This window comes from Lagopus leucura, unplaced genomic scaffold (genome assembly GCF_019238085.1).
Source record: "Lagopus leucura isolate 7727_CA_CO unplaced genomic scaffold, USGS_WTPT01 Super-Scaffold_100034, whole genome shotgun sequence".
Lineage (NCBI taxonomy): Eukaryota > Metazoa > Chordata > Aves > Galliformes > Phasianidae > Lagopus > Lagopus leucura.
In genome coordinates this window covers 5,434,921-5,462,757 of record NW_024962283.1, presented here as the reverse complement: position 1 = coordinate 5,462,757, position 27,837 = coordinate 5,434,921, and the positions used below count along the sequence as shown (strand labels likewise).

The window sequence follows — 27,837 nt, the reverse complement described above, 5'->3', positions numbered from 1 at the left end:
TTTAACCAGCCCTGAATGGAGAGGCTTAGAGCTGGCAGCCCTGAGAGGTGATGTGAATTACTATAGGATCCTGCATCTCCATTAATGATTGTGGTTGCTCTATCATTCACTCCTAAGTGCAGGGACTGTGGCCTTGCAATTACCACTGGTGGCAAATGTGTGCAGTGAGAGCTTCTGTCCTTAACAGGACCTTCTTCCAGCCCATCTGCAGCAGATCTCTCGTTTATCCTTTCCTCATCAGGAACATCCCAGAGAGCTGCTGGCAGCACGGATCTGCTCTTGTTACCTATTTCTGTATTCCTGTGCTGAATTGTTACTAATTCAGTGGTGAAACTCTTACGCTGCACTTCAAAATAATGATGCATGATGGTGCTCACGTATCTTCAAAGGAGCAGGGAATCAAAATAACCATGTGAGCCAGTGCATGACACTCATTTTGTAACCCAGGGTGAGAAGCAAGGTGAAGAAGCCAAGCATTTCTTTAAGTATGTCTTGTGCCACAGTTCAAAGGCAGTGACTGCAGCCTGGGGGAGCACGGAGAGCTGGCTGGGGATTCATTAGCTGGAGGACGCCTGCTGCATGCAGCCTTGCTCCCTGTGATGCTGCTGGGTGGCACAGCACGCTGCTGGGTCCCAGGCTGCTGCCCGCGGCTGTGGCTCATGGATGAGACCCAGGGCTGGGCAGTTGTGAGCCCAGCTGTAACGTCAGGTTGGCTGCCAGCATCCTGTAACCACTGCTAACTGAGCATGTTTGAACTGGGACCAATGAGACCTGTGGGCAGGCTTGTGTTGTGTTAATTCAGAGTGGTGTCCTTTGAGACAGCCCTGAATCATACAATCATAGAATCACCAAGCTTGGAAAAGACCTAAAAGATCATCCAGTCCAACCGTTCACCTATTACCAATAGCTCCCACCAAACCATGCCCGTCAACACAACATCCAGTATCACTAACACTTCCCACCCCAGTCATCCACTGCACAAGCTGGGTGCAAAGCCTCAGCCCCAGAACTTCCATTTGATAATAATTATTTCTCCTCTTTCAGCCCAGCTTTGAGAGCAGCTGTCTGTTGTACCACTGCAGCATCAGCTGTGCTGGCAGTAGGGAAAACACAGTGCTTGCAGAGCCTTTGGGTGCTGTCAGGTCTCTTTGCCCTTCTGCCCACCCTTACACACTCATCAGCTCCTTACTTCCAGTTTCTCCACCACTTCTGCCACAAGTGTGTTACAGCAAGAGCAGTTCATACAAACCAGAAAGCTTCATACAGCATGAAATCATGTATTTATTGAAGGAAGGGACAATGAAGCAACGTAAAGCACACTTACTAATGGTAATGCAATTAAGTTATAACTCATAGATATATTTCATAGGCTAGTTCAATTTAGCATATGTTGAATAAACAATAGGTTAAGGCTCCTGTCCTCCTTGATTAAAGTTGAATTCTTATAGAGTAGATTTCTACACTTTTAAAGATATCCCATAAAATGATCATTTTTTCACTTAAAATGCTTACTGATGCTCTTCTATGTTCACTGTATCACTTCATTCTTCATTTTGCTTGCGATGCAGCATCTCTTCGTTTTTACTTTACATAAAGGGTCTTCAGTTTCAATGAGTGTTGGATCTGATCCTTAAATCCACCAATGAAAGCCAAACCACTCAGACGATCCTCATTAATTCTCTTCACATGAGGAAGGGCTGTGAGCTCAGATGTGAGTTAAAATGCCAACATGAAGGAGGAATGAGTGGTAATAGAGGGTAATAGAGGGGATCTTCACCTCAAAGCACAAGAGGAAAGTCTTTGTATTTCCATGTGAAACCCAAAAGGGGAAAAGATTAAAGCATGCAGAACACCTATGGCAGGAGGGGGATGTTCAGCTTTACAACCCATTATGTGAACAGCAACACAAAACTGTAAGGTACACATAAGAATCTTGATGTAGGTCTCATCCAGACCCAAGAATCTGAACATAGATGAATGCAACCCTGATCAGCAGTTCAGAACATGAGAACCATAAGATAGGACCAAAATCCCACTGGAGTTAACTTCAACACTGTCACTTTTCAGTAAAACTTGCTTCATGTTGTGCAACGTAGCTCTTGGAGCTTAACACTTAAGGATACCCAAGAAGAAATAAAAGGAACCTTTTGACAAGAAAATCCAAAGAGATCATTAAAGATCAGTTCCCCAAGCGTGCTGAGTACTCAGAGCTGGATCCTGCAATGTTACACGTGAAAAATCTCCCATCTACTTTAATGGGAGGTATATCTGTGAGTTGATTGCTGGATCAATCATTTTGTAGCTAGGTAAATGTAGATTGCTCCATACGTAGCAAACAGGGAAGTTTCATAGAAACCAGCTAATTCACAATCAGAAGTTCAAATTAAATGACATTACATCTGGGAAGAGAATTTTCTTTCTATTAATTCCCTAATTTCTAGCAGTCCCATTGAATACTTCTGTATCTGGCAGCTGAAAATTTTTTAGGCAAAGCTGCTCGGTCTAACAGCGCATTGCTGTGAAGTATTCTTACAGACCTACGTTTTATAAAGCTGTATTCCTCTGTTAGAACATCACAGATAAACTAATTCCAAATGTTTTACATCCCAGACTTCACCTGAAGTCCATTACTGGTGGCAAATTCTGATTGCATAGATAATCAGCTCGACTCTTGTTGAAAAAATCTGCTCAGTAGCAGCACAGCTGTGCGTTGTGCTTTGGGTTTTGGTCTGTCTTTTTTTTGGAGGGGGGGGATTTTGTTGTTATCTTTTTCCAGTGCCTTGAATTCAGACTGCAGAGACTGACCTTACATTGGTACCATCAGGACTAGGTCCTGAAGGGCTAAAATAGAAGGTTTTCCTCTTAACCAATGGTAGCTGCATTAAAAAAATTCAGACATTGGGAAAGTAGAACATCTAGAGTTCCAGTGGCCCTCCAGAAAGCAGTGCTAATGCTCAGCTTCATGAGAAAGTTAAGACCAATTCATTGACTGGAGCATCTAACACTGTCTAAGGATTTGCCCTGCCAATCAAGTTTACTCTTGATTGCTGGGTACTGAGGAGATATCTTCAACAGTCAGTTCAAGCTATAATACTTTTGAAGACTTTTACTGTCTGTTTTTGGCCTATTCTTCAGCAACAGCTGCAGCACACGGACCACGAGATGCAGATAACGAGCCTTATCAGCATTTCCCTGGAAGGTAATGAACACAAATTCGGTTCAGTTTACATGTGATGTCTTCTTTCTCATGACAAACACACACTGCCCTATTTTCAAGCTAAAGAGGTTCTGTGCAGAACTCTGGACTTAACCCAAAGTCTGTTGTAAATCACTGGGCATCTTTTCCATCAGTTCCCGTGAAGCTCATGAATTATGGTTATATAGCAGTGCAGGGGATGAACCAGAGCTTGACACTACATTGCAGCTCTTATATTACTGAGATTCTGACTAGGAGAAAACATGCACAGAAAATACCTTTAAGAATAATGTCAACGAAGTCCAAAGGTGAAACGGGCAGAAGCTCAGAGAAGTGATCTGCTGGTGAGGGACACGGCACTCCTGGAGCTTCCAGCAAACCATTACTCTGCATGGATGAGGAAAGCAGAACAGTAAATTTCCAGCAGAAGTCTCTGTGTTCAGACCATGGTCCGGTTTTGAGATTCCAAACCTAGATTCTGCTCCTTGCCATCAAAAAGGAAGGGGAGGCAGAGTTATCAGTTCAGTCAGAGATGAGCTGAGTTGAAATTATTTTCATGGCTTCTGTTGTGAATTATCTCTTACAGAGCATGGACTGGATGGTCTTAGAGGTCTTTTCCAACCTCGGTGATTCTGTGATTCCCTAGAGGACCCGAAATGTGGCTTTCAGCCTGTTTCTTAGTTCAAATCTTACATTACTAGTTTCTATACATATGCCTAAGTGAGAGCTCATCTCTGATAGTCAAAAGATACTGAAAAAAGGCTGTTGTTACTTTCAAGCACCGAATATTTGTTTAATATTGGACAAGAATACTGAAGTCTGTGCTGCATATTGCATTATTTCAGCTGAACAGGACTTTGAAGTGGAGCCCACAAGCTTTCACTTCTCAGTGCTGGTACCTTGTGTCCTGTACCAAACACAGCAAGAGCCACGGATACCCACAGGACCATCTGGATATTTTGGGACCTGCCATGTGCTTTTGGTGCAGAATGGATGTGCTTAGGGTTGGAGGAAAGGATACAATTCAGCTCTTTGTCTTTTAAGGAATTGCTGAAAGTAAGGAGACATTGGCAATGTCTGGGGCAGCGTTTGCAGTGACGTCCTTTGGAGCCTTTCCCCTAAAGAGGGGATTCTCTGCCCTGTGCCAACCTGGGCAGGGCTGGGAGCATCTCCTGTGCTCACCGAGAGCTTGTGCTAATCTGGGTTCTCGGGTACGAGGTCAGAGCCTGTGTAACAGGTGCTGTATGGTTACCTCTTGAAGAATGTCCAGTTCCTTGGGTTTATGAGTCTGGAGCAAACACATCAGCTCGGTGTTCTCCTCAATTTTTAAACAGGAAGCAGTAGTTTGACATGAACGTAGAACCTGCAAATGCAGTGAGACTGTGACTGCAATCAAACAGGAAAACGTAAGGTTGCAGTGAACAGCCTGCTGCTGATTCTCACCTGCAGCTCCGGTTTTCCTCCCATGTGCAACAAGCAGTTAATTCCCTCGAGAATTTGGTCCTTGCGTAGTTTGAGGAACCTCCCCATGTCACTGTCACCGTCGGTTTTTTGAGATTCCGTGGCTAAGATGGTGTGAGCAAGAGCAGCACAGTGCAGTGGTGTCAAACCTGAACAGAAACCACGGAGCAGTCAGACACATCCATCTGCACTGCAGGAACCACCCCACCCCCCGACAGCCCCCACGAGGGCAGACTGCTCCAATGCCAAATCGATCATCCTTAGGCCCAGGTAGAATCTGTTGTTTGAGGCTTCTGACACAAAGCATCCAAACGGCGAAGCGCTTCCTCTTACCGCAGTGGTCCGCCAGGTTCACTGCTACGCACACACCGCTGTCTTTGCAGTTTTTCAAAACCTGAAATCAAGAAGATTTTGAGACGATAAATCCTGATTTGGGCCCAGCTGCCCTTATTCTATCTCACCTTAACCCCATCAGACCGAAGGTAACTTCCAGGTTTCATAAACCCCTTGTCTGTTTTAAACTAAAGAGCATGCATCTGACTTCTGCTCTATCACTGCACATCCCACTGCACAGCAGCAATGATAGCGCACCTCTAAGACCCGCAGGTACCCATTCTCTGCACACAGGTGGAGGGGGGTTTTCCCCCGTCCATCCTGCTCGTTGACGTTTGCCCCCAGGGATATAAGGTCACCGACCATCAGGTGCTGGTTCTTTTCTGCAGCAAGATGTAGTGCTGTCTGGGGAGAGAAGAACGAGAGAAACTCATCGTTGCTTTAAAGCCAGTCTTACATTTCACAGTGCTTGTTAGGAAATGAGGTGGGGAGCGGGATGTTGGGATCCCTGCTCAGCTATGCTACGACTTGCTCTGCTCGGAGCACTGCCTCCCTCCTTCTGTTTTCCTCTTTACTCAAGGATAGCAGCCACTCCTTCCCAAAGTGATGCTTGGCGTTTGTCAGGGTATGAAAGGCATCTGCGTGCCATAGGAAATGACTCTTGGCAAGTCAGCATCCTACCCGTTTCTCTGCATCCTTCTCGTCAATTTTATTCAGGGACGCAAATCTCCGTGCTAGCGCATAAGTCAGAGCTCTTCTTCCCTGAGCAACAGCCTTGTGCAGCAGCCTGGAACAGAAGATGTTTTAAACAGGTAAAATAATGGTTAAATTACTCAAAAGGAACAGAGATTTCAAAGCATGAAATGTTACAGGATCACAAACACCAGAAGCTTGAGATATTTAAGCATTTAATTTATTTAGTCTGTGTTGATAAAGGAGTTGCTGATTTTCCAGCTTTGTTTGAATTTATTGTCTGCCAGGATTTCTTGGTCCTCCCTTCTCACTATTACCCCATTCCTCTCCTATCCAGGAGCTGCTGCTCCTTCCTTCTAGCCACCAACCAAACCTGATTTCCTCCTTTTTTTTTTTTTCCTTTAGTATACAGAAAAAGCAGAGGAAAACCCAAAGAAGGGAAACCTCTTTCCTGCACGTAACAAAGTATTTCCAAACCATAATTCAGTCCTATGTAGGACCGAGTATCAGAGTACTAACTCCAGTCTCAGGGAGCTGCTCAAAATAGTGTGTTTCTCCTGAATCTCATACTGGAATTCTTGTTAATTTGGGTGAGCCTTTCTTTCTGCCTGGAGAAAATACTGACACAGGCATTGGTAGTATTTTTCCCTTTGTTTTTTCCTTCTCTTATCCCAGAGCATGATAACTGTGCCTCAGGGTTGGTGTATTGGGTGTGTGGTCTTGCCTTTGTATATTCTTCTGACCTTGTCACCCAGTGCTTACGTACTTTGTAAATGTGTGCTGCAATTGTTAGCTTGTGACATTTACTTAAATACAGTCAAATTGTCTCAATTTCTTAATTGTAATTAGTTTTATTCGCATGTGAGAATTTGATCCCAATGTTTTCAACCTCGCTTTGCTTGAGTTCATTTTCTTGTGAGCTTACATTTACAATTCAGCCTTGAATGTTGTTCCCACTGAATTTGTCCTATGGCAGTTGTAGTCTAGCAATACCACAGACATGAAGTATTTCTAATTTTACTAATGGAATATTGATTCGGTCTAAAACTGGGGTTCTGGAGCACATCTGAACACGCCATGGAGCTGGAAGACCTTTGCCACTGGCATGCCCTGAAGTAGCACTTGAAGTTACAGCCCCAGGAAATAGAAATCAATGTATTTCTATAGGAAAAAAAGCTGGAGACCTGTTGCCATTTTCATCAGGTGCAAGCAGTTTGTCTGTCGGAATATTCCTCAGCAAGATTTCCTCCCTGTGTAGCTGGAACTGGAAGAAAGAGATGGCGGAGAGATCCTGCTGTGTGAAAGCAATCGAGGTCTGCCTTGAGCATCCCCTGGAACCCAAAGAGTCGCTGTCAGCCTCCACAAATGGCTCTGGATGGGCTCCTGGTGGATCAAAGCAGGGAGATGTGCTCTGTGCAGGCTGTGCCCAGCAGTGCTTCTGGGTGCTGCTACCCACGCCCTGCATCCACCAGCTGCTTTCTTTTTCCCTTGTCCTTGAGAATGTTCCTGGTGAATCAGGCTCATGCATGTCTTTCTGACCATCACAAAAGGAGCTCTCTACCTCTTCCTGCAATGCCGAGCTGCAGTCTGTAAAGCAACAATGAGAACGCAGCTTGGTGAAGCTTTGACACCTTTCCTGCACGCTGCCAGCTGCCTGCTTGCTTCCTCCAGCTCCCCACCAAGGGGCCTGCAGCTCTGCAGGGAAGCCCTGCCAAAAGCCATCGGGCGCAGCACGCAGAGATTCCTTCTTCAGCTGGCTTTTGTTCAGGTCTTCCTGCAGCACCTCCACCAGGATATCCAGGTCCTCTAAGCCTTTTAGCGTTTGCCCGATGCTCTGCTTGCTCTGAAACAGCAACAAAAGTGGGGAGGGTGGAAGATGGGGGAGGGAAATCAGACATGAAGTGTCCTGTTCTGGCTGGGTGATATATGTGAAATGCGCCTGGGGAGGCTGGCAGCGCGGCGCTGAAGGTGTTATGCATACCTGTCTAAGCTGCTTCTCTGTATAAGGGTGAACTCTTCTCTTTTCTGTTGAAAAGAAAGGAAGAAAAAAGCCATCTTGAGTTTGGGGCAGGGGGGGCCAACGCAGAACTATTCTGTCCCACATAACACATCCGCAGTGAAGGTGCGTGGCTGCCCTGCTCCTGCCATTGGAGGGGCCCTAGGGATGGCATGGGGCTCTTTGGTACTCAACACTGATGTCCCTGTGTGAAAAGGAGGTGGTGTCACTGAGAGGAGCTTCCCGACCTGTTTTTTCTGAGGATCCTTTGCTTGCCGTCCTCACTGATGAGGCTTCCTGAGGAGACAAAAATAATAATAAAAACAAAACTACATTTAAAATGCTCGCATGTTAGAAAGTGAAACAATGGCAAACTGTGTGACCTAAGCTAACAGCGTTGTATTTTGCACTGTGTACTTTGCACATGAATGAATTTCCACGAGCAGGCAATCTGCAGCAGCCACACAAGGACAGGAGCACAGCCTTTTTGGAAGCCTGAGTTGTTAGAGCCAAAGGGCAAAGTTGTTTCTTTGGGCCACCTCTGGATGGATTGCAGGACAGTATTCAGATCACGGATGGCTGCTTGCAGCCCCAGCTCTGAGGGCCGCCCTCCCACAGCCCTTACCTGGCTGGCAGCTGCCTGCAGCCCCCTGGAAAGCCGGACCTTCCTCAGCAGCTCCCGCACCGGCATCTTCACCCTCACACCCATGTAACGCCTCCGAGGAGGGGGATCCGAGCCCAGCGCCGAGTCTGGAAAAGTCACAATGCTTGAAGGAACAGAATTCTCTGAGCTGTTAGAGGGCAGTGGGAGGATGAGGTCACCCTGCGAGCTGTGATTCTGGTGTTCATCATCACTTGTGGGAAATTTCCACACCACCCCACGTCTTCCTTAGCTCTGGCCTTTTATTAAGACGCTTCCTGCTCACAATTACTGCAACGCATCGCTTCTCGAGCTGCTCCAGTGTGCTGCAGTAAATATTTTGGTGCAGTTTCCTCTCCCACAGTTTATTTTATTGACGTTGGTTAAAAAAAAATAAGGAATAGAATTGTTTTAGAATTGAGATAGTGATGCCATGTCCAAAGTCTTTCTGCAGTGGCTCTTGGTGTATAGAGAGACATGGTTTAGTGGAGGGTTGTTAGAGTTAGGGTAGTATGGTTAGGTCGTGGTTGGACTCGATGATCTTTAAGGTCTTTTCCAACCAGAGTGATTCTGTGATTCTGTGAGACGTCAGTGCAGTGTGATGCAAAGGGTAGCAAGGGTTTTCTGTACTGAAATGAAATAGTTATTTGAGAACATATATAATTGTCCAAACAAGTTTGCCATCATCAAAACAAGCTGCTCTGTAATTGTTTGCTAGTTCTTCTTGCATCTTAGACTTGAATCCCCAAACTTGAAAGACTTGCCCAGATTAGGAGCTTAAATGCATTGCTTTTGAAACACCTTTTATATAACACCACGTCCCTGACCCCTCTCCCCTTGAAGATGATCAACCTTCCCATAACACACAGTCAGTAACAGCTATCATCATTATGAAATGACAGTTTGGTTGCATTGGCTCCCACTAGTTAACATATGACACGAGCAGACTGAAGGACACATGCTGGGGTCAGCATGAGGCTGCAGCCCAGCCCAGCAGGCATGCATGGTGCAGCTGCCCAAAGCAGCAGTGCTGACTGGAGTGCAGCTGAACGAGAGGTGGTTTCAGCTGTGTGATGATGTTTCTGTGCCCTGTTCCAGGCAGTGAAAGCTGACACCCCTTTGTCCTCGGTGCACTGAGGATGTACTGAATGCTTGGTGCTGAGGGCTGTGCTGTTTGTGCCTGCCCAGCCTGTCACTGAGTGCTGGGACTTCTAAAGTGTAGGTTATTGCTCAGACTGCTCTAGAAATGGGACTGATTCCTATGGCTGATGTTTTGAAGAATGATTTAGTCTTTGTAGGGTGTTTCCTTCCTGCACTTGAAGGGAGCTTCCAAGGAGGAAAAGGACCAACTTTTTACAGTCTGATAGTGACTGCAGGACAAGGAGGAATGGCTTTAAAGTGAAGGAGCGGAGATGTGGGTGAGCTGTGAGGAAGCAATCCTTTGGTCAGGGCAGTGAGGCGCTGGCGCTGCTGCCCAGAGAGCTGTGGGTGCCCCATCCCTGCAGGCACTCCAGGCCAGGTGGGATGGGGCCCTGGGCAGCCTGAGCTGGTGGGGGGCAGCCCTGCCCCGGCCGGGGGTGGCACTGGGTGGGCTTTGAGCTGCCCTCCAACTGAGCCATGCTGTGGTTCTATGATTCTGTTTCAAAGGACTCTGTGAAAAGTGATATGAAAAAACACAATTGCCTCAGTAAAAATGCTAGATAGTGGGTTACATTACATGCATGGTTGTATTCTTGAAAGCTCAGCTACAATTGACCAAGCACACTTTCACATGATTTTGTAAGATTAACAACTCAAAGGTCGTATCTATATTACATTGCCATTAAATTCAGAACCAAACTTGCAATTCAGATTGTGAATGAGCAGCAGAACGTTGGAGATAGGCAGAAATAATGGAGTACTGAGCTGCCCTTCAGCAAGGGGAACAATTTCTGACTTCAGCATGGCAGAGCACAGCCAAATAACAACAAGGTGTGAGCAGCAGCACGCCATGAGCCTTTGTTTGACGCTGCTGCCACAGAAGCTGAACACTGCTGGCACAAACGGAGTCACAGGTCAGTGAATGAACCTCTTCACTTTGCGAAAGCAGCATAAAAAAGAAAATGTCAATAAAGGTTTGATCTTACCAGTGGGAGCAGACATCGCTAGAGGTTTATGTGGAGGAGCTGGGTGGATCTCAGGGCTTGCAACATTAAGTTCAGTTAATCCAGAGTCTGGCAGCGATGGGCTTTGTTGAAAATGCCTTTTGGGACTGGCAGTTTCCCCAGGCTGTGGAGATCCCTGGCCTGGACTGTAGCCACAGCTTTCATTTTCAGTGATGTTTTGCTTGACCAGTAGCTCAGGGCTCGTGCAGACTGTTTGCAGCATTACCTCTGCGTGCGTAGAAGAGAGCTGAGAAAGGAAGGGTGGGAATAAAACCCTGCTGAGCTGCAAAAGAAAGAAGTATCCTGTTTCACATCAAGAACATGACAGCTGTATTTAACTCTCCATCGTGGTTAGGCCCAACTCCCTCTTCTTTTCCTCAAAGCGAACTGTAGTGGCTGCAGAATAAAGGCAGTCCCTGCAAACTGCCTGGGAGAGTTTCTTGGCTGCAGCACTGCCTCGCTCTTTATAGTCAGGCACGGCCCAAAGGACGTCAGCATGAAGGTCCCACCCTCTTTCCCAACGATCTGCAGCAGCAGCTGATGAAGAAATGGCTTTTCCCAAGAAGAGCCTGAACACAAGTAGATAAGAGCTTTTCCTTAGATAGAAACCATGAAAATCTATTTGATTTAATGCAAATAGCATGGGGAGAGAAAGAGACCTCTGAATGGACTGATGGATTGGACAGTGCAAATGAGCTCTGGATCCAGTGCTTTGTCAATTTCTTTGTCGGAAACAAAAAACAAAGCAGTTTTCCAAATCTGCAAAAGAGGAACTTACAGAAGCCAAAATAATCTTCCCCTAAGCACAAAAATCCAGCTAAGGAAACACCCCCCCCACCCTCTGCTAGCTTTGAGTCTATGAAGAGAGTGAAGTGCTGCATCACAGAACCACAGAATATGCCCCATTCAGGATTTTGGTGTTTCTGCCTGTGAGGATTTGCCTGTTTCATTTTTGGCAAGGAGGGATGTTAAGTGTGTGATGGGCACAGCTACTGGAAATCACATGAAGAATCTATCCTGACAAATCCTCTTCTTGCGGGAAGTCCATTTCCTGAGGCCACCAGGAGACCTCAGTGCAAGGTTTAAACTCTGTTCTCGTGTCCCTGGGAAATCCCTTGCAGTTCACACACCTACTTGAGGGCAGTGACGCTTCAGCTGAAACAGGTACTTCCCTCAGGTAGTTTGTTCGGAAGGCTGCAGACTTCATCCGAGGCAGCAGCTCCCTTAGCTGTGTCCTGCACAGCACTCCTCTCCTAAGCAGAATCACCCTGTGTGTGCCTGATCAGGAAGCAGACAGACTTTCTGCACCAAGTTATGAGAACTGCGATACGAACAGCTTTCGTTTAAATTGGGCGCTGGCTGCTCTCTACAGACTTTCACAACACTCGTGTCCCATTTCCTCTGTGCTGCTGCAACTCCAGACTTAGGAATATTGGCAGAATTATTCAGGCAGTGCTCACAACTAGATCTGGTGTTTGTAAAGTGGGCATGGAGTCAGGTACCAAGATGGTGGCATTACTGCATCATAAAACACGACTGCACGGGGGGGAGGCATGGCTGACAGACCCATTTCTTTGCATGGCTGCCCATGGTCTCAGCTAACAGAGCAAAGCAGATCTCTTGCTGTGAAATCCTTGGGGCTCTGTAGGTGTTGTCTGGAGCTTAAGGACATATAATGGGCCATTGCTCCAGTCCCTTAGTGGACTGTAACCAGTTTGCCCCAGGGAAGCGATCTGTAAAAGGATATTTCAGGGGTTAGAGGATTATTTACCTGTCTAACAATGACCCAGCCACAAAAAGTAAGATTATTCTTAACTAAGCACTTATTCTGCTCTGCCTCAATAAGTATTTCCCTTCTGTCTCACCCAGTTTGCCTTGTAGGTTGTGTGAGCCTAGGACGAGCTGGAGCTAGGACCTGCTCCTGCCTTCCTTCCTGACAAGAAGCAGTTTGTTCTTCTGTGAACATCAGTGTTCTCATCAGAGGGATGAAGCATCACTAGAGAACTGATCAACGCTTGTATAGGCGGGAAAGTTTGGCTGACTGCAAACAGGAAATTGCTGCAATGAATCACTGCATTTATTGGGTTGTAAATCAGACTGGAGATTTCTCATCTTCCTATTCTCTTCCATACTCCGATCCGTATATTGGACAGTTTTCATGCTTATTTATAACATGCTACTGCATCCACAGTGAAGACAGGAATTAGCCTGGCTTTATGACACAGAGAGGACCAAAACATATTCCTGTAGCCAGGAGAAGAGAAGCAGTTTTGCATAACCAGCAACAGAAACCTTGGAATGTGGCCCCTGCAAGAAACTGTCTCCAAGGCTTTGAATTTAACTGGGAATCTTGTGGTTCTTTTGCTTCCAAATTCAACAGGTACCTGATATTTTATGCAAACGCTTCAGCATTGCAAATTCATGTACCTCTTATGAGTCTTATTCTACAAACATTACTAAAATCAGCCCAAATTGGAGACCAGCTGTCCACTCACAGCTGCACTGCTGTCCTGTTTCACTCGCGATTTTGAATTTGGACTGACTAGGAATGCCACTGGTCATGTTCTCCTGCAAACACCATGGCAAGGCAAGTTTCAGCATGCACAGCAAGCAGAGAAATTGTAAATAAGGCTTTCTAGGATCTGTAAGTACTTCTTCAGATGGCGCCTCTTGAGTCTCACAGCTGCGGGCAGAACTGTTCAGCTTACAGCTCAGTAAAACCTGGGTTGGAAAAAATAGTTTCTAGCTGGGGCATATTTGGTTTTCATCATCTTCCATAGTTGGAGTGATGTAACCCATTATGTACCGTTTAGTTAAGAAAGGGGAAAATGTCTAGCAGTGAGGAAGTATGGAATGAGGAGGGGGACGTAAGTGTAAGCATTTGGGAAAGCCTTCAGTGGCCACGTGGGGAAGGAGATGAGGCCAAAACACAGCTTTGGTCGGCCATACTTAGAGCAGCCCTGCTCTTTAGGAAGGACTGGTTTGCACTTCTTGTCTTGCTTCCCCTCCTCGTTAAGAAAAATAGCATGCTGGATCTTTGCCATGGGGATTTTTTTCCTTTCTAAGTGTACGTATGTCATGTTCTTAGATAAATGGCCTTCACCATTGGGAAGTTCCAAGTGAATAACTGTACTTACAGCAGTTCCTTTCTGATTGATTTACGATGGGCAGCTCTGCCAACCGCTTTCCATGTAAACTTTCAGGTTATGCTGCCAGTGGGTGCAGCTCCTTTTATACTTTTGGATGCAGGATGAATGCTCTGTAGCTTCCTTCATCCCTTGTTGCTACATGTCTCCTTAGTGCACACACCCACTTTAACAGCATTTGCTGGGTTAGGTTTTTGTCTGTCTTTCCCTTTCGATGTTGCTGTTTTGCCAACTGTTAACTTGCCTGAGAAATCCTTTGTTGCAAAGATTTCCTCTATTAATACTATTTTGAATATGTAGGAATCAGGAGATGGTGGGATAAATCTGCACTGCTGTAGACAGCGAGCATGGCTCTTTTCCCTGCTTTCACGTGCTTGATCAGAATGTAAATAAAACACAGCCTTTGTATGTGACTCTCTTTAAAAGCGACCAGTTTATTTTGTAGGTAGGCCTTGAGCTCAACGAATGCCCAGTGATTTAAAAAGTACTCATATTCAGAACTAGTGCAGAGCGTGTGCAGGATTTCTTCTGTTTATCTCATGGCAACTGGTGCTCTGGGGCAGAGGCGCTTAGTGAAAAATTGAAGTCATGCTGCACTTCAGATGTGCATTCTTGTCAAAGCTTGCATCCACACAGGCGCGTGGCTTTATGATGCCTTTATGATGCTGCTATCCAGTCCGTCTCACAATTTCTGAGTAAACAGGAATAGCTAATTTGCTATGCTGAGACAAGCCACTGGGTAATTGCATCTCAGGTCTCTGCTGACGACGGCTGGCATACGATGCTTCAGAAGGAAACACACTTATAATGAAAGAGGTCGGTGCTGTGCAGGTGAACCCCAACAGCAATTAGTCACGGGGATGACGACAAAGCATGAACTCACCTCACCTCTTGCTGCAGGACAGAGCTGTGTTGCAAACAAAATGAATTTGTCTTTGCAGTAGCAGAGTCATTCGGATCGCCCTGAAATCCTTGCTCTAGTAACTGATGTCCTGCTGTTGTGAGGCTCTGAAATCCTTAGATGAAAGATGGGTGTGTTTTCACTTAGCAGTGACTATTTTCTTTTGGTAACCATTCATGCTCTTTTCTGCCTTTAGGTGGCAGAAATGGAACATAAGAAATAGGCAATTTCATTTTCATATATTGTGAATTCTGAATGCTTTCCATCTTTCCTTTAGAGATGCTGTTTATTGTGGTCTCTATGTTTTCCCTAAGCACAGATGAGCACTCTAACTGGCTGTCACCAACTCTTTCTGTACAAAGGATGGAAAGCAATGATGCTGTTTGCAGCAGCAAAGGGTGTAGAGAACAGAAAAAGGGGCTGTATAACAAAGGGCAGAGGAGACCTCAAACCCCCAGAGGATATCAGACCTTGCAACATGCTGGGCAGATGAGAATTTCGTGTCAGAGCATGGAATTTATTCCTACATCTGTAGCACACACTCTGTGAGCTTCTGCTCTGCAGCATCAGTGCCACATGGAGTCTGTCATTTGGAAAAGGGAGTTTAATGCTTTATTCCCAGGGGATGAGTCAAAATGGAGCTATTAGGCAGCGTCTGCTATAAATGTGAAGAGTACAACTCTGCTTACAAATGGAGAATAACTCATCAGTATCTATCCAAGGGAGGCCTTTGAAATGCTGTGTGTTGCTTCACAGGTTGCTTTGGTCAAATATCTACGTCCAGCAGCAGGCACTGATCTGAGAGATGAGGTTTTAAAGTGAAGCTTCAAGTAAAGCTTAATACTTCTGCTTCTGCTGACTGTGGAAGTGTGTTGGATGCAGGGCTCCTGGCCTTCTTCCCTTCATCCAGAGGCTTGAAATGCTGCAGGAGAAGAATGCATTAGTGCAAAGATCAGATTAGAGTACATGTGTAGCTGTAAATCTGAGCCACTTCAGCACCATATGAGCTGTGTGCTTAGCAGCAAACCTCCCTTTCTCCATGTTCTGTCTGTGCTCAGCACAGTCACCATGACTTTAGTGGGAAAAAGCATCTGGACTCACGCTGGTTTGCTAAACAATGCCAGGCTTGCAGTAAGTCAGAGGCTCCTTGTGTAATATTGCAACATCAATCCTGGGCTTTCAAGATACTAGGGAAATTAGAACCTTAGAAACTGTTCCATGGACACTTTTTATGATACTTTACTGTTTATTAGCTCTTCACAAACACAGAGAATGCAGCAAGGCCAAATTTAAGGACTGGATGTCCTTTGCTTCCAGCTGAGTGACCTGTGCCTGTCTGGGATTGCTTACCTGGGAGTTCTTGAATTCTGAGTACAGTGAGAAAAGGACGTGCAGAGGCTGGATCCAACTCTTGTACACAGGGATGTCCACAATGGCTACAAAAAAAAAGCAGAAGTGTACAGGACTACTCTGCTCTGCATGGAGTGTTGTAGGTCAGCCCTGAACTTCTCACTGCCTCCAATGACTTGGCCTTTGCTCACCTATGACTGCATGCATCTCTGCCACAAGAGTCCACTTCCTACTGAAGACAACAGAAAATGGTCTTGACTACTTAGGCCTGAATCTGCATCTGAAAGTCTCCTTTTTAATAACAGTGACAGGCCAGCAGTACACTTGTGTCTTCAGCAGTGAATGGTATGCAAGACTAGAGCTGAACTGTCCTGAATATCCAAAAGGGCCAAGTGTACCTACCAAGACTGAGTTGTTCTGTTTTTTTCCTACCTAAGCTCTTAAAAGTGTTGACTGCTCACTATCATCAGCCTGCTGAGCAGAGCAGACAGAACCCAAGCCCATGAAGATGAATAGCAACAAGCTACAGTTTGTCAAAACACCCTCTTTGGACCAGCCTGAGAAACCTCGGTGTCTCTCACAGCTGAGCATTTCCTTTCGGTGTCGGTTTCTGTGCTAGGGACAATCAGATAATCTTTAACTGAGGGTAAGAGAGGGAACTTCCCTGCTTACCACATATCATGTCAACGTATTCAGCCAGGTCACAATTCATTACTGCAGTTGGGAGGCCCACCTGGAAAAGGAGGAGTTGTCAGTTTTGCTCTTGTACAGCAAAGGCCTGAGAGCACGCACTGATCTTGAGCTGAGAACAGGGGCTACCTGGGCAGCAGCCAGGCATTCAGACTTTAGGCTGGTCAGAAGGAAATGATAAGTGAAGAACAAATCTGAACTGAGCGGGGTGCAAACTGGTCAAAGAGGAAGAGAAATCCAGATTTCAAGTGGGATCATTTTTAATGCTGTGCCCTGAACTAACTGCCTGACACTTGGATGCCATACCTTTCCCAAGAGCTCCTCAAATTCCGGTAACCACTCCTGCATGAGGGTTTCTATGTCAGGCATGGGCCTGTAAAAGAAGAAGGAAAAAGAGAAACCTTAGGATTGCAGGCCAAGAAGATGAAATGGCTTCCTACTGCAACTGCTGTGAATGAAACAGACCACTGAGAGAGATCTGTATGTCTGCAGAGCATCATTTTATTCATTAAAATAGGACAAAGTTTTTAATTTGTGCTTAGAAACGTGCTAGAACCATCACTTCCTTTGGAGTGAGGCTGAGCTGCTGTGAATTGGAAGTCTGGGCAGAAGGGTGTGCCGCAACTGCTGAGACTCAATCCAGGACGTGGTAAAGAATAAGTCTTGACTCCTTTGACTTGTCCAGATCTTCTTTTTACAGAGCATTGATTGCAAGAAGTTGGATGTTGCATATGGGAGCTGTTAGAATTGTTTTGAGGCACAAAGGGAAACAGAAGTGCAAAGAGGGAAACAGCATCCTGCGCACGTACACAACTACCCTGAAACTCAGCACTTCTCCCTCTCAGAGACATTTTGATCATTCTGCTCAGTGCTCCTGGTCTCTGCCACCCCCTGACCTGATGTTCTGCTGACACAGTGGCTCACCGGCTGTAGTGGACAGTGGCAGGAGGTTTGCAGCGGTGTAGTTCACTGATACTTTCAATCCAGTTGTCAATGGCTTTGGGGTTCTTCTCTGCATTCTCCACACTTTTCACTTTTATCTGCTGCTAGAAACAAAAATATAAACCTGGAAGCATTTGTGGTGTTTTGTTTTGTTTTATTTTTAATACCCTGCATTCACTCCTGATGAACCATGTGGTTTCACTTTTGTAGTTGTATTTATTTCAGGAGATTTCTTCAGACAGAACAGCAAGTGGGAAACAAAACCAGGTAGGGAGAATAAAAACAAACAAAAAAGAAAAAAAAAAAATAAAAGCTTAACCTAAAGGAAATCAAAAGATCCTAAGTCTGTTCTGAAACTCGCCTGAGGCAGGGCTTAGATACATCTCAGTTTAAAGCTATAGGTCAAAAAGGGTTACTTTCTTTTAAAGCCGAGTTATCAGTTGTGTTGTGTTGCTATAGTCCCACAAAGAGTAAAGTGCAATGTCTTCATTCTAGCCAGAGTGCAGTACATGCCTTCTCTCCCTCCATGACTCACTGTAACGTTGTGCTGTTTGGAATTCTCCGTTAGCCAGAGAGAGAGCACTGTGGGATCTGACTGCTTCGTTGATGGCTCATCTAAGACCAGCAGACCGAGGTTATCAGGCTTGCCATCTGGGCGTGGGACCTGCAGGTAAAACACAGAAGGAATCCTCTGTGGGAGTAGCAGGGGATGCTGGAACTATTCTGTGCCCTGCCTCCCTGTTAGAAATTCAGACTCAGTTCAGGAGGAATTTGTAAGCATGCTGCTTTGAAAGAGCAGAAAATAGGAGTTGTTAGCACAGCGGAACCTGAAACGCATAAGGTGTTGGACAAAGAAACAGGGACCCTTGCACCAAATTATGTATGTGCTATGTGGGATGTCACCAAAGCGACCAGCCAGGTCACAGCATTGCTACATGTGATCTCCTAGGTGTCTACAACAGGATCTTCTACAGCACAGGGCACCTCACTGCCACAGGACATTGTGGCCGAAGTCTTGGCTATACAGCCTGCCTGCCAGGCTCATACCAAAGCCACCCGCTGCTTCAGCCTGTGTGGCAGTAGGTATGGGGATATCTGAAAATGCTGTACCTTTAGGAAGGCATCAATGTCTCCAACAGCAGGAATGAAGTCTGGAATAAAAGGCTGCAGTTTGTGCTCAATCTCTATTGTTTTTGGAGTGTACCTGGAGAGAGAAAAACAACGTTATTACACAGTGGGTGACTGACATTTCCTGCCAGACTTACCCTTGAGACACAGGAGAACCTAAGGCAGGCAAAAACACCTTCAACTCACCTCCTTATGTATTCAAAGAGTTCTTTAATTTCAGCAGATACTGGCAGGTAGTCATAATCTGCTAGGTTGTAGTCACTGAAGAGAGAAAGAGAAATTTATGCAGACATTATATGGCTTCAAGCTGTGCCAGGGGAGATACAGGCTGGTCATTAGGAAATACTACTTCTCTAAAAGAGTGGTCAGGCACTGGAATGGGCTGCCCAGAGTCACTGACCCTGGAGGCGTTCAAGAACATTTGGATTTTGTGTTGAGGGACGTGGTTTAGTGAGAGCTATTGGTGATGGTTGGGCTGGATGATCTTTTCCAACCTTGGTGATTCTGTGATTACTTCATGTTAGTTTTTGCGCAATAACAAAGGCACGAACACGGATCCAGCTGTGCCCCAAAGCCGTGACGGAAGCAGAAGCAGGACGGCTCTCACTGAGAGGCTTCCCTGCGTGCACAATGACGCTGAGCCCTTTTTAGCCACGGGCTCCCGGCTCCCCCCGCTGCTCACCCCTCCAGCGGAGCCCCGCGATCCTCCGAATCGTCCTCTGAGTCGCTCTCGGAGGAATCGTCATCATCATCATCATCGTCATCGTCATCGTCGTCCTCGCTGGCGGCGGAGGGTCCCGGCCGGGCCGCCGTTTCCTTCATGGCCGGAGGGACGCGGTCTCACCGTGCCGCCCAGCTCCGCTCCTCCCCGCCCGCCCCTCGCGGCCCGGTTCCCCCCTCACCCCGTTACCGCCGCCCTCCACGCCGTCGCTCCGCTCTCCCGCGCCGCCGGGCCGCGCTCCCGGGCCGCCGCCTCCCGACCAGGGCGGCTCCGGCCGGCGGGAGCCTCGCGGGCGGTTCGCGCTCCCCACCGCCTCCTCGGTCTCCGGCAGCTCCAGGCTCTCGTCGTATGGCTGGTTCTCCACCGGGCGAGGCCGGGCAGAGGGACGCGGGGAGGCGACGGCGCGGCCCGGCCCGGCCCCGCTCCCCTCGGACGGCCGCCGCTCCGCCATGACGCCGCCCTCCGTCGCCGTGGCGACCCTGTCTCGCTCGCCCATGCCCGGCTAGAGCGGCGCCCGCGGCCCGGCCTGGCGGACGCGGGGCGGTTTCTCCCCCTGCCGGTCTGAGCGGGTACTGCCGGCGTCCGCCCTCGGGGCCGCGCTCCGGGTCCTCCCGCCCCGCCCCGCCCCTCCCCGCGCGCCGTGCGCGGCGCCGCTTCCGGCTGGGGACGTGGCTCGGCGCCGCCATCTTGTGGGGCTGCCCGAGGGGACGCGGAGCGCCGAGGGAGCGAGCGCCGAGCCGAGCGCCGCCGCCATGGTAAGGGCGGGCCCACCGCCGACCGTTCGCTCACGAGGCCGCTGCCCGTGGTGCTTGGGGGCCGCTGCCGGCCGGCCCGGGACCCTGGAAGCGCGCGAGGCCCGGGAGGGCCTCGCATCGCTCGGCGGCTCCGCTGCGGTTCTTCGGCCACGGCCCGGCGGCCGCCCGCCCCGCAGAGCCGCATCTCTGGGCCGCGGTGCACGGCGGAGCCGCGGGGCTTTCGGACCTCGCTGCAGCTCTGCGAAGGGCCCAACCGCCCCCCGAGCCGTGCAGCCTGGGCAGGGCTGTGCTCCGGCCTCACACGGCGGGCAGGGCCGCTTACGGCGACGGGGGGTTGGTGGACACGGCCTGCGGTGCGCTGGGTGATGGTGATGTGAACGCTGTCATCTTCAGCCGGGCCTCGTCCCTTGCCGCCTGAGGCGGCAGCTCGGGTGGAGGTCATTTGCGTCCCGTTGTCTCTGGGTGACGTGGAGCTGCGAGCTTTCCCTCCCGGAACGGGACCCGCTGCTGCTTGGTGAGATAGCAGAGGCCGAGGTGCTGCTGGAACCAGTGGTGCCATTCTGGACTGAGCAGTTTGGGGATGGAGGTTCGTGCCTCATCTGCTCTCTTCAGGATGTCCTCGACTGCGGGGTCCCTGTGGCCACTCACTGTACAGCAGTTGTGCCAGGTGCTGGCTGCTCAGCTGGCCGTGCTGTTGGCTGGGTTTCATGCTTGAAATCTGCATGCACTGAAGAGCTTCTGGTGCTTTTCTCGTTGTTAAAATGCTGTGAATAAAATTGGCTGGGAAGTTAAAGGATCTTAGCTTTAGAAACTGCTTTATCTTGACTATGTTAATGAAGAAACTCATCTGTGAGTGAAGTATTTCAGGAAAAAGTCGAGGTGTAGAGAATGAGAAAGTGTAAATGGGCCTTACTGCCTTTGTATTGTTGGTGTGATAACATCGGTGAAATGTCCAGGAGAGTCAACCACGTACTGTAATTAATATAATGCTCAATATTTTATTAACCTGGCTTAGGGGACATGTGGCACTGGGGAAAAATGTTCCATTTCAAAAAGTGTTTATTGTGACTTTTCTTTTGGGGCTGAACTAACAGTTCAGACCTGTGCCTAAAGCATTGTTGGGGTTTTGTCAAACCCCTGCGTATGGAGGAAGAGGTGAATTTGCTGCATGGCCTGAATGTAGGACTGAGAGCTTTAAATGCTGTTAGCACAGAAGGTGGGCTGGAGAGTGTCTGCAGGGAGTAACAAAGGTGGATCTGCTTGTGGAATGGTTAAATTCTTGGTGCTGATTGCAGAAAGATGCTTGAAGTCGCGTGTTAGAGAAACGAGCTCATTGGGATGGTAAAGGGTAGCTGGCAGTGATCCTTGCTTTGCACACAACGCTGCGTCAGCTTTGTGGGGTGTCCGCGATGGGCAGAGCTGAGCTGTGTGTGTCCCATAGGTGCTGTTGGCGGCAGCTGTCTGCACAAAGGCAGGGAAGGCCATCGTCTCCCGGCAGTTCGTGGAGATGACCCGAACCCGCATCGAGGGGCTGCTGGCAGCTTTCCCCAAGCTCATGAACACTGGGAAGCAGCACACTTTTGTGGAAACGGAGAGTGTGCGCTACGTCTATCAGCCGATGGAGAAGCTCTACATGGTGCTGATCACCACGAAAAACAGCAACATCCTGGAAGACCTGGAAACACTCCGACTCTTCTCTAGAGTGGTAAGGATCTGCACGTCGGGGCGCTTACTGCAAAGTTCACACATGTACCCTGAAACAGGGCTGTGATGAGGGAAGCTGGTGGTGAGCTGTTGCTGGAGCGCTCTGCCTCCACCTAACAAGTTGATTTTATGCAGCCTGTTCCCGACCTGGAAGTAACTTTAATGTTTTTGTGGTAATTCAGAACTATATCTGAGCAGTCTGTGGTTGCCATTTAACTGGGGAGGCCAAAGGGGTGATGCTGTAAATGTAGTGTCAAATATTCTCTATTTTCTTTAGGTAGCAGCTGCTGCCTTCTACAAAGAACGTGGCTTCACCATACGCGGTTGAGAGGCGTAGCTGTACTCTAAATGGATTTCTAAGTAATGTGTTGTTGCAGTTGCTTTTTTGTTAACTTCATAATCTATTTCTGTGCAGCTGAAGGATCTTCAGAAAACTAACTAGCATCACAGGGTGTGTTTGTTTTTGTTCCCGTGAATAACAAAGTTAAAACTTTGCTAAAAGACTCCGTAAGTTTTAGCTGAGGAAAATCAAATAGTCACAAAACTCCATTTCGTTTGTCAACAATGTAAAGGAATGAAAAGGAGCTTCACAGGTGCTGATTGTCACACCTGCATCTGTTCTGAATGTTTTTCCCTACCTAGATCCCTGAATACTGTCGAGCTCTAGAGGAGAATGAGATCTCTGAGCACTGCTTTGACCTGATTTTTGCCTTTGATGAAATTGTTGCCCTGGGCTACCGTGAGAATGTGAACTTGGCGCAAATTCGGACCTTCACAGAGATGGACTCGCATGAGGAAAAGGTGTTCCGAGCTGTCCGAGAGGTGAGAGCAGGAACTGCAGTGCAAGGTGCTCTGGGTGCTGCTGCTTTATGCAGAGGTGCTGCTCTGCTGTGATAAGGGTTGTAAGATCCAGCTTTTCTGTGCACTAAATGCCCGCTCTTGGTTCTGTCCAGAAGTGTTTGTAAGGTGATGCTGTACAGATCAGCTGCAGTGCAGGCTGAGATTGCAAAGCTTTAGCAAGTTTCATCTTTTACTTCAGACTCAGGAACGTGAAGCAAAAGCGGAGATGCGTCGTAAGGCGAAGGAGCTGCAGCAGGCCAGGAGGGACGCGGAGAGGCTGGGCAAGAAGGCGCCCGGCTTTGGTGGCTTCGGCAGCTCGGCTGTGTCTGGGGGCACAACAGCAGCAATGATCACAGAGACCATCATTGAAACAGAGAAGCCCAAAGTGGCACCAGCGCCGTCCAGGTAGGCGTGCAGCTGGCAGCAGGCAGTGCTGTCTGAAGGGCTTCACGTGGTTTCTTCCTGAGTCTTCGTGGATAAACAGGTGCTGGAATAACTGCTGTGTTTGTGGGTGCAGAAGGGAGCGGTCACATATGGCTGGCGCTGCTGTGCTGTTAGTGCTTGTCAGGTGCTGCTGCGCTGTGGGAATCAAGATCTTTCTCTGCTGGTCATGCAAGGAGCGTTTTGTACAGTAATTATGGGTTATCTGTATGCCTCCATCTCTGGAGGAAGATAGGGAAGGTCAGGCCTCTCCTGCGTGTCCTACTGAAGTGAGCTTAATATTGCTGGGACAGTCAAGTTACAGCTCTCGAAGGATCAGACTGAGGAAGGATGAAAGTGCTGTGCTGAGCTGACTTGGAGATGTTTGTGCTTTTTGTTTAGGCCGTCAGGTCCCAGTAAAGCTCTGAAACTTGGCGCCAAAGGGAAGGAGGTGGACAACTTTGTGGACAAGCTGAAATCAGAGGGAGAAAACATCATGACTTCTGTAGGCAAACGCTCTACAGAAGCAGCCAAAGTTCTTGCACCACCTATTAATATGGAGAGGTAGGTGTTATGCTTCTTCTGAAAGCAGTCTTCTCGCTGCTTTGTGATCTGTGTGCTGCTTTGTTTTAAAAGATGATGGGTAAAATCTGGGAAAGCACAGCCACAACAGAAAGAGATCTTATTTGATTTGAAAGTGCTCTAGTTAGAATGAGATGAACATCCTCTGTTTTGCTCAGATGGGGAATTTTCCTATGCCTTCTGGAATGTGTCTCATTGGTTTTTTTCCCCCCAGCAGATGAGTTAAAGTAGCTGTCATTTTTTTTGGTTATGCAGATACAAATAGCTCCTGTCCTGCTGCATCTTAGAATACAAGTATTCAGAGTTTCTTTGACGTGCAGCAAATCAGAAGCTCTTCTGCTGTGAGCCATTCTGCTGTGTGGTAGAAGGGTTCTGAGTGAACAGCACATGGAGATGCTGTGTTGCTGATGTGGTTTCCATTCATTCCAGGCTTGTGCTCATAGATCCACGTTCCCCTCAGTTGATGATGCATCTGTTGAGCTGTCAGCGTCGTTCCGTTAGGGACCATCGTGCTCTTTGGAGCATGTGCTCACGTGGGCTGTCCTTGCTGAACGTTGATTTCTTGTCTTGCTTATCCAGTGTGCATATGAAAATAGAGGAGAAGATTTCCTTGACTTGTGGCCGTGATGGGGGCTTACAGAATATGGAGCTGCATGGCATGATCATGCTGCACATCTCTGATGAAAAGTTTGCACGAATTCGCCTGCATGTAGAAAATGAAGACAAGAGGGGAGTGCAATTACAGGTAAAGTGATTGGTGTGCCATCTTTGTGCTGCCCTCTGGGGCAAAACATCGGAAATGCTTGAGTGTGTTGGTGTGCTGTGATCTTAGCCCGGCCTGTTCAGCTAATAAATTGAAAGGGGGAGTGGTCAGCACAGACCGCAGTGTAAATGCTGGGCTAAATCCTGCTGAGAAGGTTCAAGGTCACTTGAGAAATCTGGGCAGAATTTCAGGCTGATAAGAATGTGTGCTATAATAGGGCTTCTGAGCCAGATAGAGAACAAAGGTGTGTTTCTCAGAGGAAGGCACTGGGGGATGTGGAGGGCTGTCTTACTGGGATGTGGGTTGTCTGAAATACTGGTCAGCCTGAGGCTTGAAGTCACCGCATGGCTGACTCAGCCTCGGCTTTTGTCCCCGTTTCAGACTCATCCGAATGTGGACAAGAAGCTGTTCACTGCAGAGTCACAGATTGGTTTGAAGAACCCGGAGAAATCGTTCCCTATTAACAGTGACGTGGGTGTGCTGAAGTGGAGGTTGCAGACGACGGAGGAGTCCTTCATTCCACTGACCAGTGAGTGCAGGGTGGGCAGGAGCTCAGCTGGAAGAGCTGGGTGTCCATCTGTGAGCTGCCTGCTTGCACCTGGCCTTGCAGCAGCGGGGGTGGCTCCGCAGTGAGGTGCGTTGTGAGGTTGAAGGGGTGGAGACTTCTCTGTGCCTTCCTCTGGATAAAAGCTGTTGCTATTACCAATGTCTGTTTTCCATTCTCAAAGAGAGCAAAGATTTTATTTGACAGAATTTCTTGGTTAGAGTTTTACTTTGCTTTTCAAAGTAGGTAACCTTTTGCAAGCCCGTTCTTCCTACAAAGGTTGTATATTTTCTCCTACTCTCAGTTAACTGCTGGCCATCGGAAAGTGGGAACAGCTGCGATGTTAACATTGAATACGAGTTGCAGGAGGAGAGCCTAGAGCTGAACGACGTGGTCATCATGATCCCTCTACCGTAAGTGATGCCCCGTGCCTGGCCCTTCGTGTGTCCTGTCAGCTCCTGAGCCTCTTGGGTTTGTAGGTCAGGCCAAGCTCTGTGCTCGACAGCTGTTTCCTCAGCTCAGTGCAGACGTGGGGTTGCGACTCCTCTTTCCCTTCTCCAGGTCTGGTGTTGGTGCCCCGGTGATCGGGGAGATCGATGGCGAATATCGCCACGACAGCCGGAGGAATCTCCTGGAGTGGTGCCTGCCAGTGATAGATGCCAAAAACAAGAGTGGCAGCCTGGAGTTCAGCATAGCAGGGCAGCCAAATGACTTCTTTCCAGTACAGGTCTCCTTCATCTCCAAAAAGAACTATTGCAACATACAGGTATGGTCACCTGGGAGCCGCGCTCACCGGGGAATGCTTGCAGACTGTGCTGTAGCTGCAATTAGACTGTCTGTGCTTGTGCCACGTGTTTGCCTCTGTCCTTGATGTTCTTTAGCTGTGCTGTTGTCTTCAGAAGAGCATGTCCCCTGTGGACAGTTTTTTCTTTACAGTGTTGTGATCTCTTGCTGTGCTTACACTCAGTGTGTTTGAGACTGCCCCTTCCTCTGCCTGTCAGAGTGAGAGCAGACAGCACCAGTATCTGGCTCCTGCAGGGGCTTAGTGCTTCACAGAGTGAATTTTACTTCTGTCAGGCTACCTCAGCATCCTCTGGCCAGAGACTTTTGCAAACACTGACTTGTGATTCACAAGTTCTGGGTTGGTTCTGTCCTTCTTGACCGTTTCAGAGTTGGAAAGTCATGCTTCTTGTGTTGGGAAGTGATGTTAAATGCTGACCTTGCTGTATGTGTTATCTCCACAGGTTACCAAAGTGACCCAGGTGGATGGGAACAGCCCTGTAAGGTTTTCTACTGAAACCACCTTCCTGGTGGACAAGTACGAAATCCTGTAATGCCAGCTGTGGGGAATTGCAAAGGAAATTTTTAAATTAAAAAAAAAAAAAAAAGAGGCCGAAGTTTATTCTGAATGTTTGGAACGCCACAGCCCTCTGCTGAGACACAAGGCTCTGTGTGCCATCTGCAGTGTCCTGGGTCACAGACATTTTTGGCAGAGAATTGACGTGTTCATGGGGGGGAAAGGCTACGAATTTCTTTGGCAGATTTTTACTGGCTAGCAGGAGAACAAGATCTCTGCACAGAACCTGGCTTTGACGCTTCCCCATCTCCCATGAAGATGACTGGAGCTCAGTCCCAGAGCCTACTTAGACATCACACCCGCCCGTTTTTAATTATCAAACACTGTTCCGTTGTTGGTGCTGCCATTTTAATTTCTCCTCAGCCTTCAACTCTTGCTTCTGGTGATGAAAACAGGCATAAAGGTAATGCACTCAGTGATGCAGTGCTTCTCTGGACCCTTCCATCTGGAAAGAAGTGGACTCGCTGCTCAGACCCGATTGCAGTGTTCCCTGCTGTACGGCAGTGAGTTTCAGCCCCAGATCTGCAGGAGTCCTTTGGGCCTCTCCTGGTGTTGGTTTAGGTGGCACAGGCTGCGGCTCTGAGCGCTCCGATCTGCCCTGCGGGGAGAACAGCACCCAGGGTGGCTGTCCCAAGGTTTGCCGTGTTGCAGAAACTCCCTGGCCAAGGCTCACGTCCTGGCTCAGGCTGTGGCAGCGCCTTGGTAGGCTGAGCTGCTCTACCTGGCAGGATGCGGGTGTGCACAGAGCCTGCTTTGCTTCACCTGTGCGCAGTAGGAGCGGGGTTAGGACCTGGCACAAACTGTGCTTTCTTGGTGCTTAGGAGCAGAGGAGAGGGAATTGGTTTCCTGAAAGCCTGCTGGGTTGGTCTGAGCACGAGCAGCACCCAGAGCTGTTCCTCCTCTGCCTGCGTGGCAGCACTTTGTCCCCCAGAGCTGTGCTCCCTACATCCATCCCAGCCGCCCGCGCTGGGGCAGTCACCAACTGCGCTCTGCAGGGCAGCTCCCCAGCTGCTGTGTGGGACGGGCTGCTGGGCTGAGCGTGGAGGTGAAATCCGAGGGGTGTCCTGTCCTCAGAACTCCTGAACCCACGCGCTGTGCCCCAGAGATGCAGTGAGATGAGTTGGTTCCCATCGGGTCCTCTGCCAAAGAAGTTAGCGGTCTCTCCTCTGTTAACAGCGCCAGTGAGGAAGTAAATGATCCTTTCCCTGGGGGGTGATGTGTTCTGGGGGAGGGAAAGCAAACCCTGTTCTGTAGTGAAGTAGACGATGAATCTTATTAATTCAGTTGTGTTCAGGAGTTGCTTGTCTGTACGATTTTAAAATGGAGTCGAGTTTAGTTCAAACATCAAAGGAGCATTTTTATTAAATTTGTCAGAGGGTAATATTTAAAAACCAGGACCCCAGTTTTTGTAACCCTGTACAATAATGGCCTAGGGAATAGAGCACATTCCAGTGTATACAAAGAATACAAATTCTTTAATCAAATAAAAAGAGTATTATAAAAGGAATCTGCCTGGCTTGAGTGGAGTTGT

General features: G+C 48.1%; 3 protein-coding genes across 4 annotated transcripts; 1 reads left to right on the top strand and 2 right to left on the bottom strand.

Annotated features, from left to right (window-relative positions):
• Positions 1–1,273: 1,273 nt before the first annotated feature.
• On the bottom strand, positions 1,274–10,885 carry LOC122186164 (NF-kappa-B inhibitor zeta-like). 2 transcript variants are annotated; one of them, XM_042882609.1, is made up of 12 exons: positions 10,446–10,885; positions 8,305–8,948; positions 7,928–7,976; positions 7,665–7,708; positions 6,868–7,526; positions 5,672–5,777; positions 5,249–5,395; positions 4,991–5,051; positions 4,640–4,806; positions 4,449–4,559; positions 3,475–3,583; positions 1,274–3,192 (listed from the first exon to the last, which is right to left on the bottom strand). In XM_042882609.1, exons 2-12 carry the CDS (start codon positions 8,386–8,388, stop codon positions 3,182–3,184), a joined length of 1,548 nt encoding a protein of 515 aa, XP_042738543.1. In that variant the 5' UTR covers positions 8,389–8,948; positions 10,446–10,885; the 3' UTR covers positions 1,274–3,181. The 2 variants fall into 2 exon arrangements, with proteins under 2 accessions (XP_042738543.1, XP_042738542.1); XM_042882608.1 differs by having other exon boundaries at positions 8,305–8,429.
• A 3,138-nt stretch (positions 10,886–14,023) lies between these two features.
• On the bottom strand, positions 14,024–19,837 carry IFT46 (intraflagellar transport 46). Its single transcript, XM_042882248.1, has 10 exons — positions 19,523–19,837; positions 19,303–19,436; positions 18,807–18,881; positions 18,603–18,696; positions 18,028–18,156; positions 17,475–17,596; positions 16,857–16,923; positions 16,533–16,593; positions 15,861–15,946; positions 14,024–15,432 (listed from the first exon to the last, which is right to left on the bottom strand). The coding sequence occupies exons 1-10, from the start codon at positions 19,835–19,837 to the stop codon at positions 15,337–15,339; spliced, it is 1,179 nt and encodes a 392-aa protein (XP_042738182.1). The 3' UTR covers positions 14,024–15,336.
• Positions 19,838–20,019: 182 nt separating this feature from the next.
• Positions 20,020–27,697, top strand: ARCN1 (archain 1). Its single transcript, XM_042882583.1, has 10 exons — positions 20,020–20,096; positions 21,538–21,801; positions 22,443–22,622; positions 22,840–23,045; positions 23,463–23,624; positions 24,222–24,387; positions 24,787–24,934; positions 25,254–25,362; positions 25,511–25,715; positions 26,194–27,697. The coding sequence occupies exons 1-10, from the start codon at positions 20,094–20,096 to the stop codon at positions 26,281–26,283; spliced, it is 1,533 nt and encodes a 510-aa protein (XP_042738517.1). The 5' UTR covers positions 20,020–20,093; the 3' UTR covers positions 26,284–27,697.
• Positions 27,698–27,837: the final 140 nt, after the last annotated feature.

What these genes read in the sequence shown, in the direction of transcription:
- LOC122186164 (XM_042882608.1), bottom strand. Translation starts at nt 10,686, where the DNA reads ATGCTGCAAACAGTCTGCACGAGCCCTGAGCTACTGGTCAAGCAAAAC. An exon ending in GAGGAAAACCGGAGCTGCAG is followed by an intron (nt 4,560 to 4,639) that starts GTGAGAATCAGC and finishes CTGCATTTGCAG; the next exon opens with GTTCTACGTTCATGTCAAAC. An exon ending in AACTGGACATTCTTCAAGAG is followed by an intron (nt 3,584 to 4,448) that starts GTAACCATACAG and finishes TCATCCATGCAG; the next exon opens with AGTAATGGTTTGCTGGAAGC.
- IFT46 (XM_042882248.1), bottom strand. Translation starts at nt 19,837, where the DNA reads ATGGGCGAGCGAGACAGGGTCGCCACGGCGACGGAGGGCGGCGTCATG. An exon ending in TGGAGGGCGGCGGTAACGGG is followed by an intron (nt 19,437 to 19,522) that starts GTGAGGGGGGAA and finishes CCGGCCATGAAG; the next exon opens with GAAACGGCGGCCCGGCCGGG. An exon ending in CGCGGGGCTCCGCTGGAGGG is followed by an intron (nt 18,882 to 19,302) that starts GTGAGCAGCGGG and finishes TTCTCTCTTCAG; the next exon opens with TGACTACAACCTAGCAGATT.
- ARCN1 (XM_042882583.1), top strand. An exon ending in GTGGCACCAGCGCCGTCCAG is followed by an intron (nt 23,046 to 23,462) that starts GTAGGCGTGCAG and finishes CTTTTTGTTTAG; the next exon opens with GCCGTCAGGTCCCAGTAAAG. An exon ending in CCACCTATTAATATGGAGAG is followed by an intron (nt 23,625 to 24,221) that starts GTAGGTGTTATG and finishes TTGCTTATCCAG; the next exon opens with TGTGCATATGAAAATAGAGG.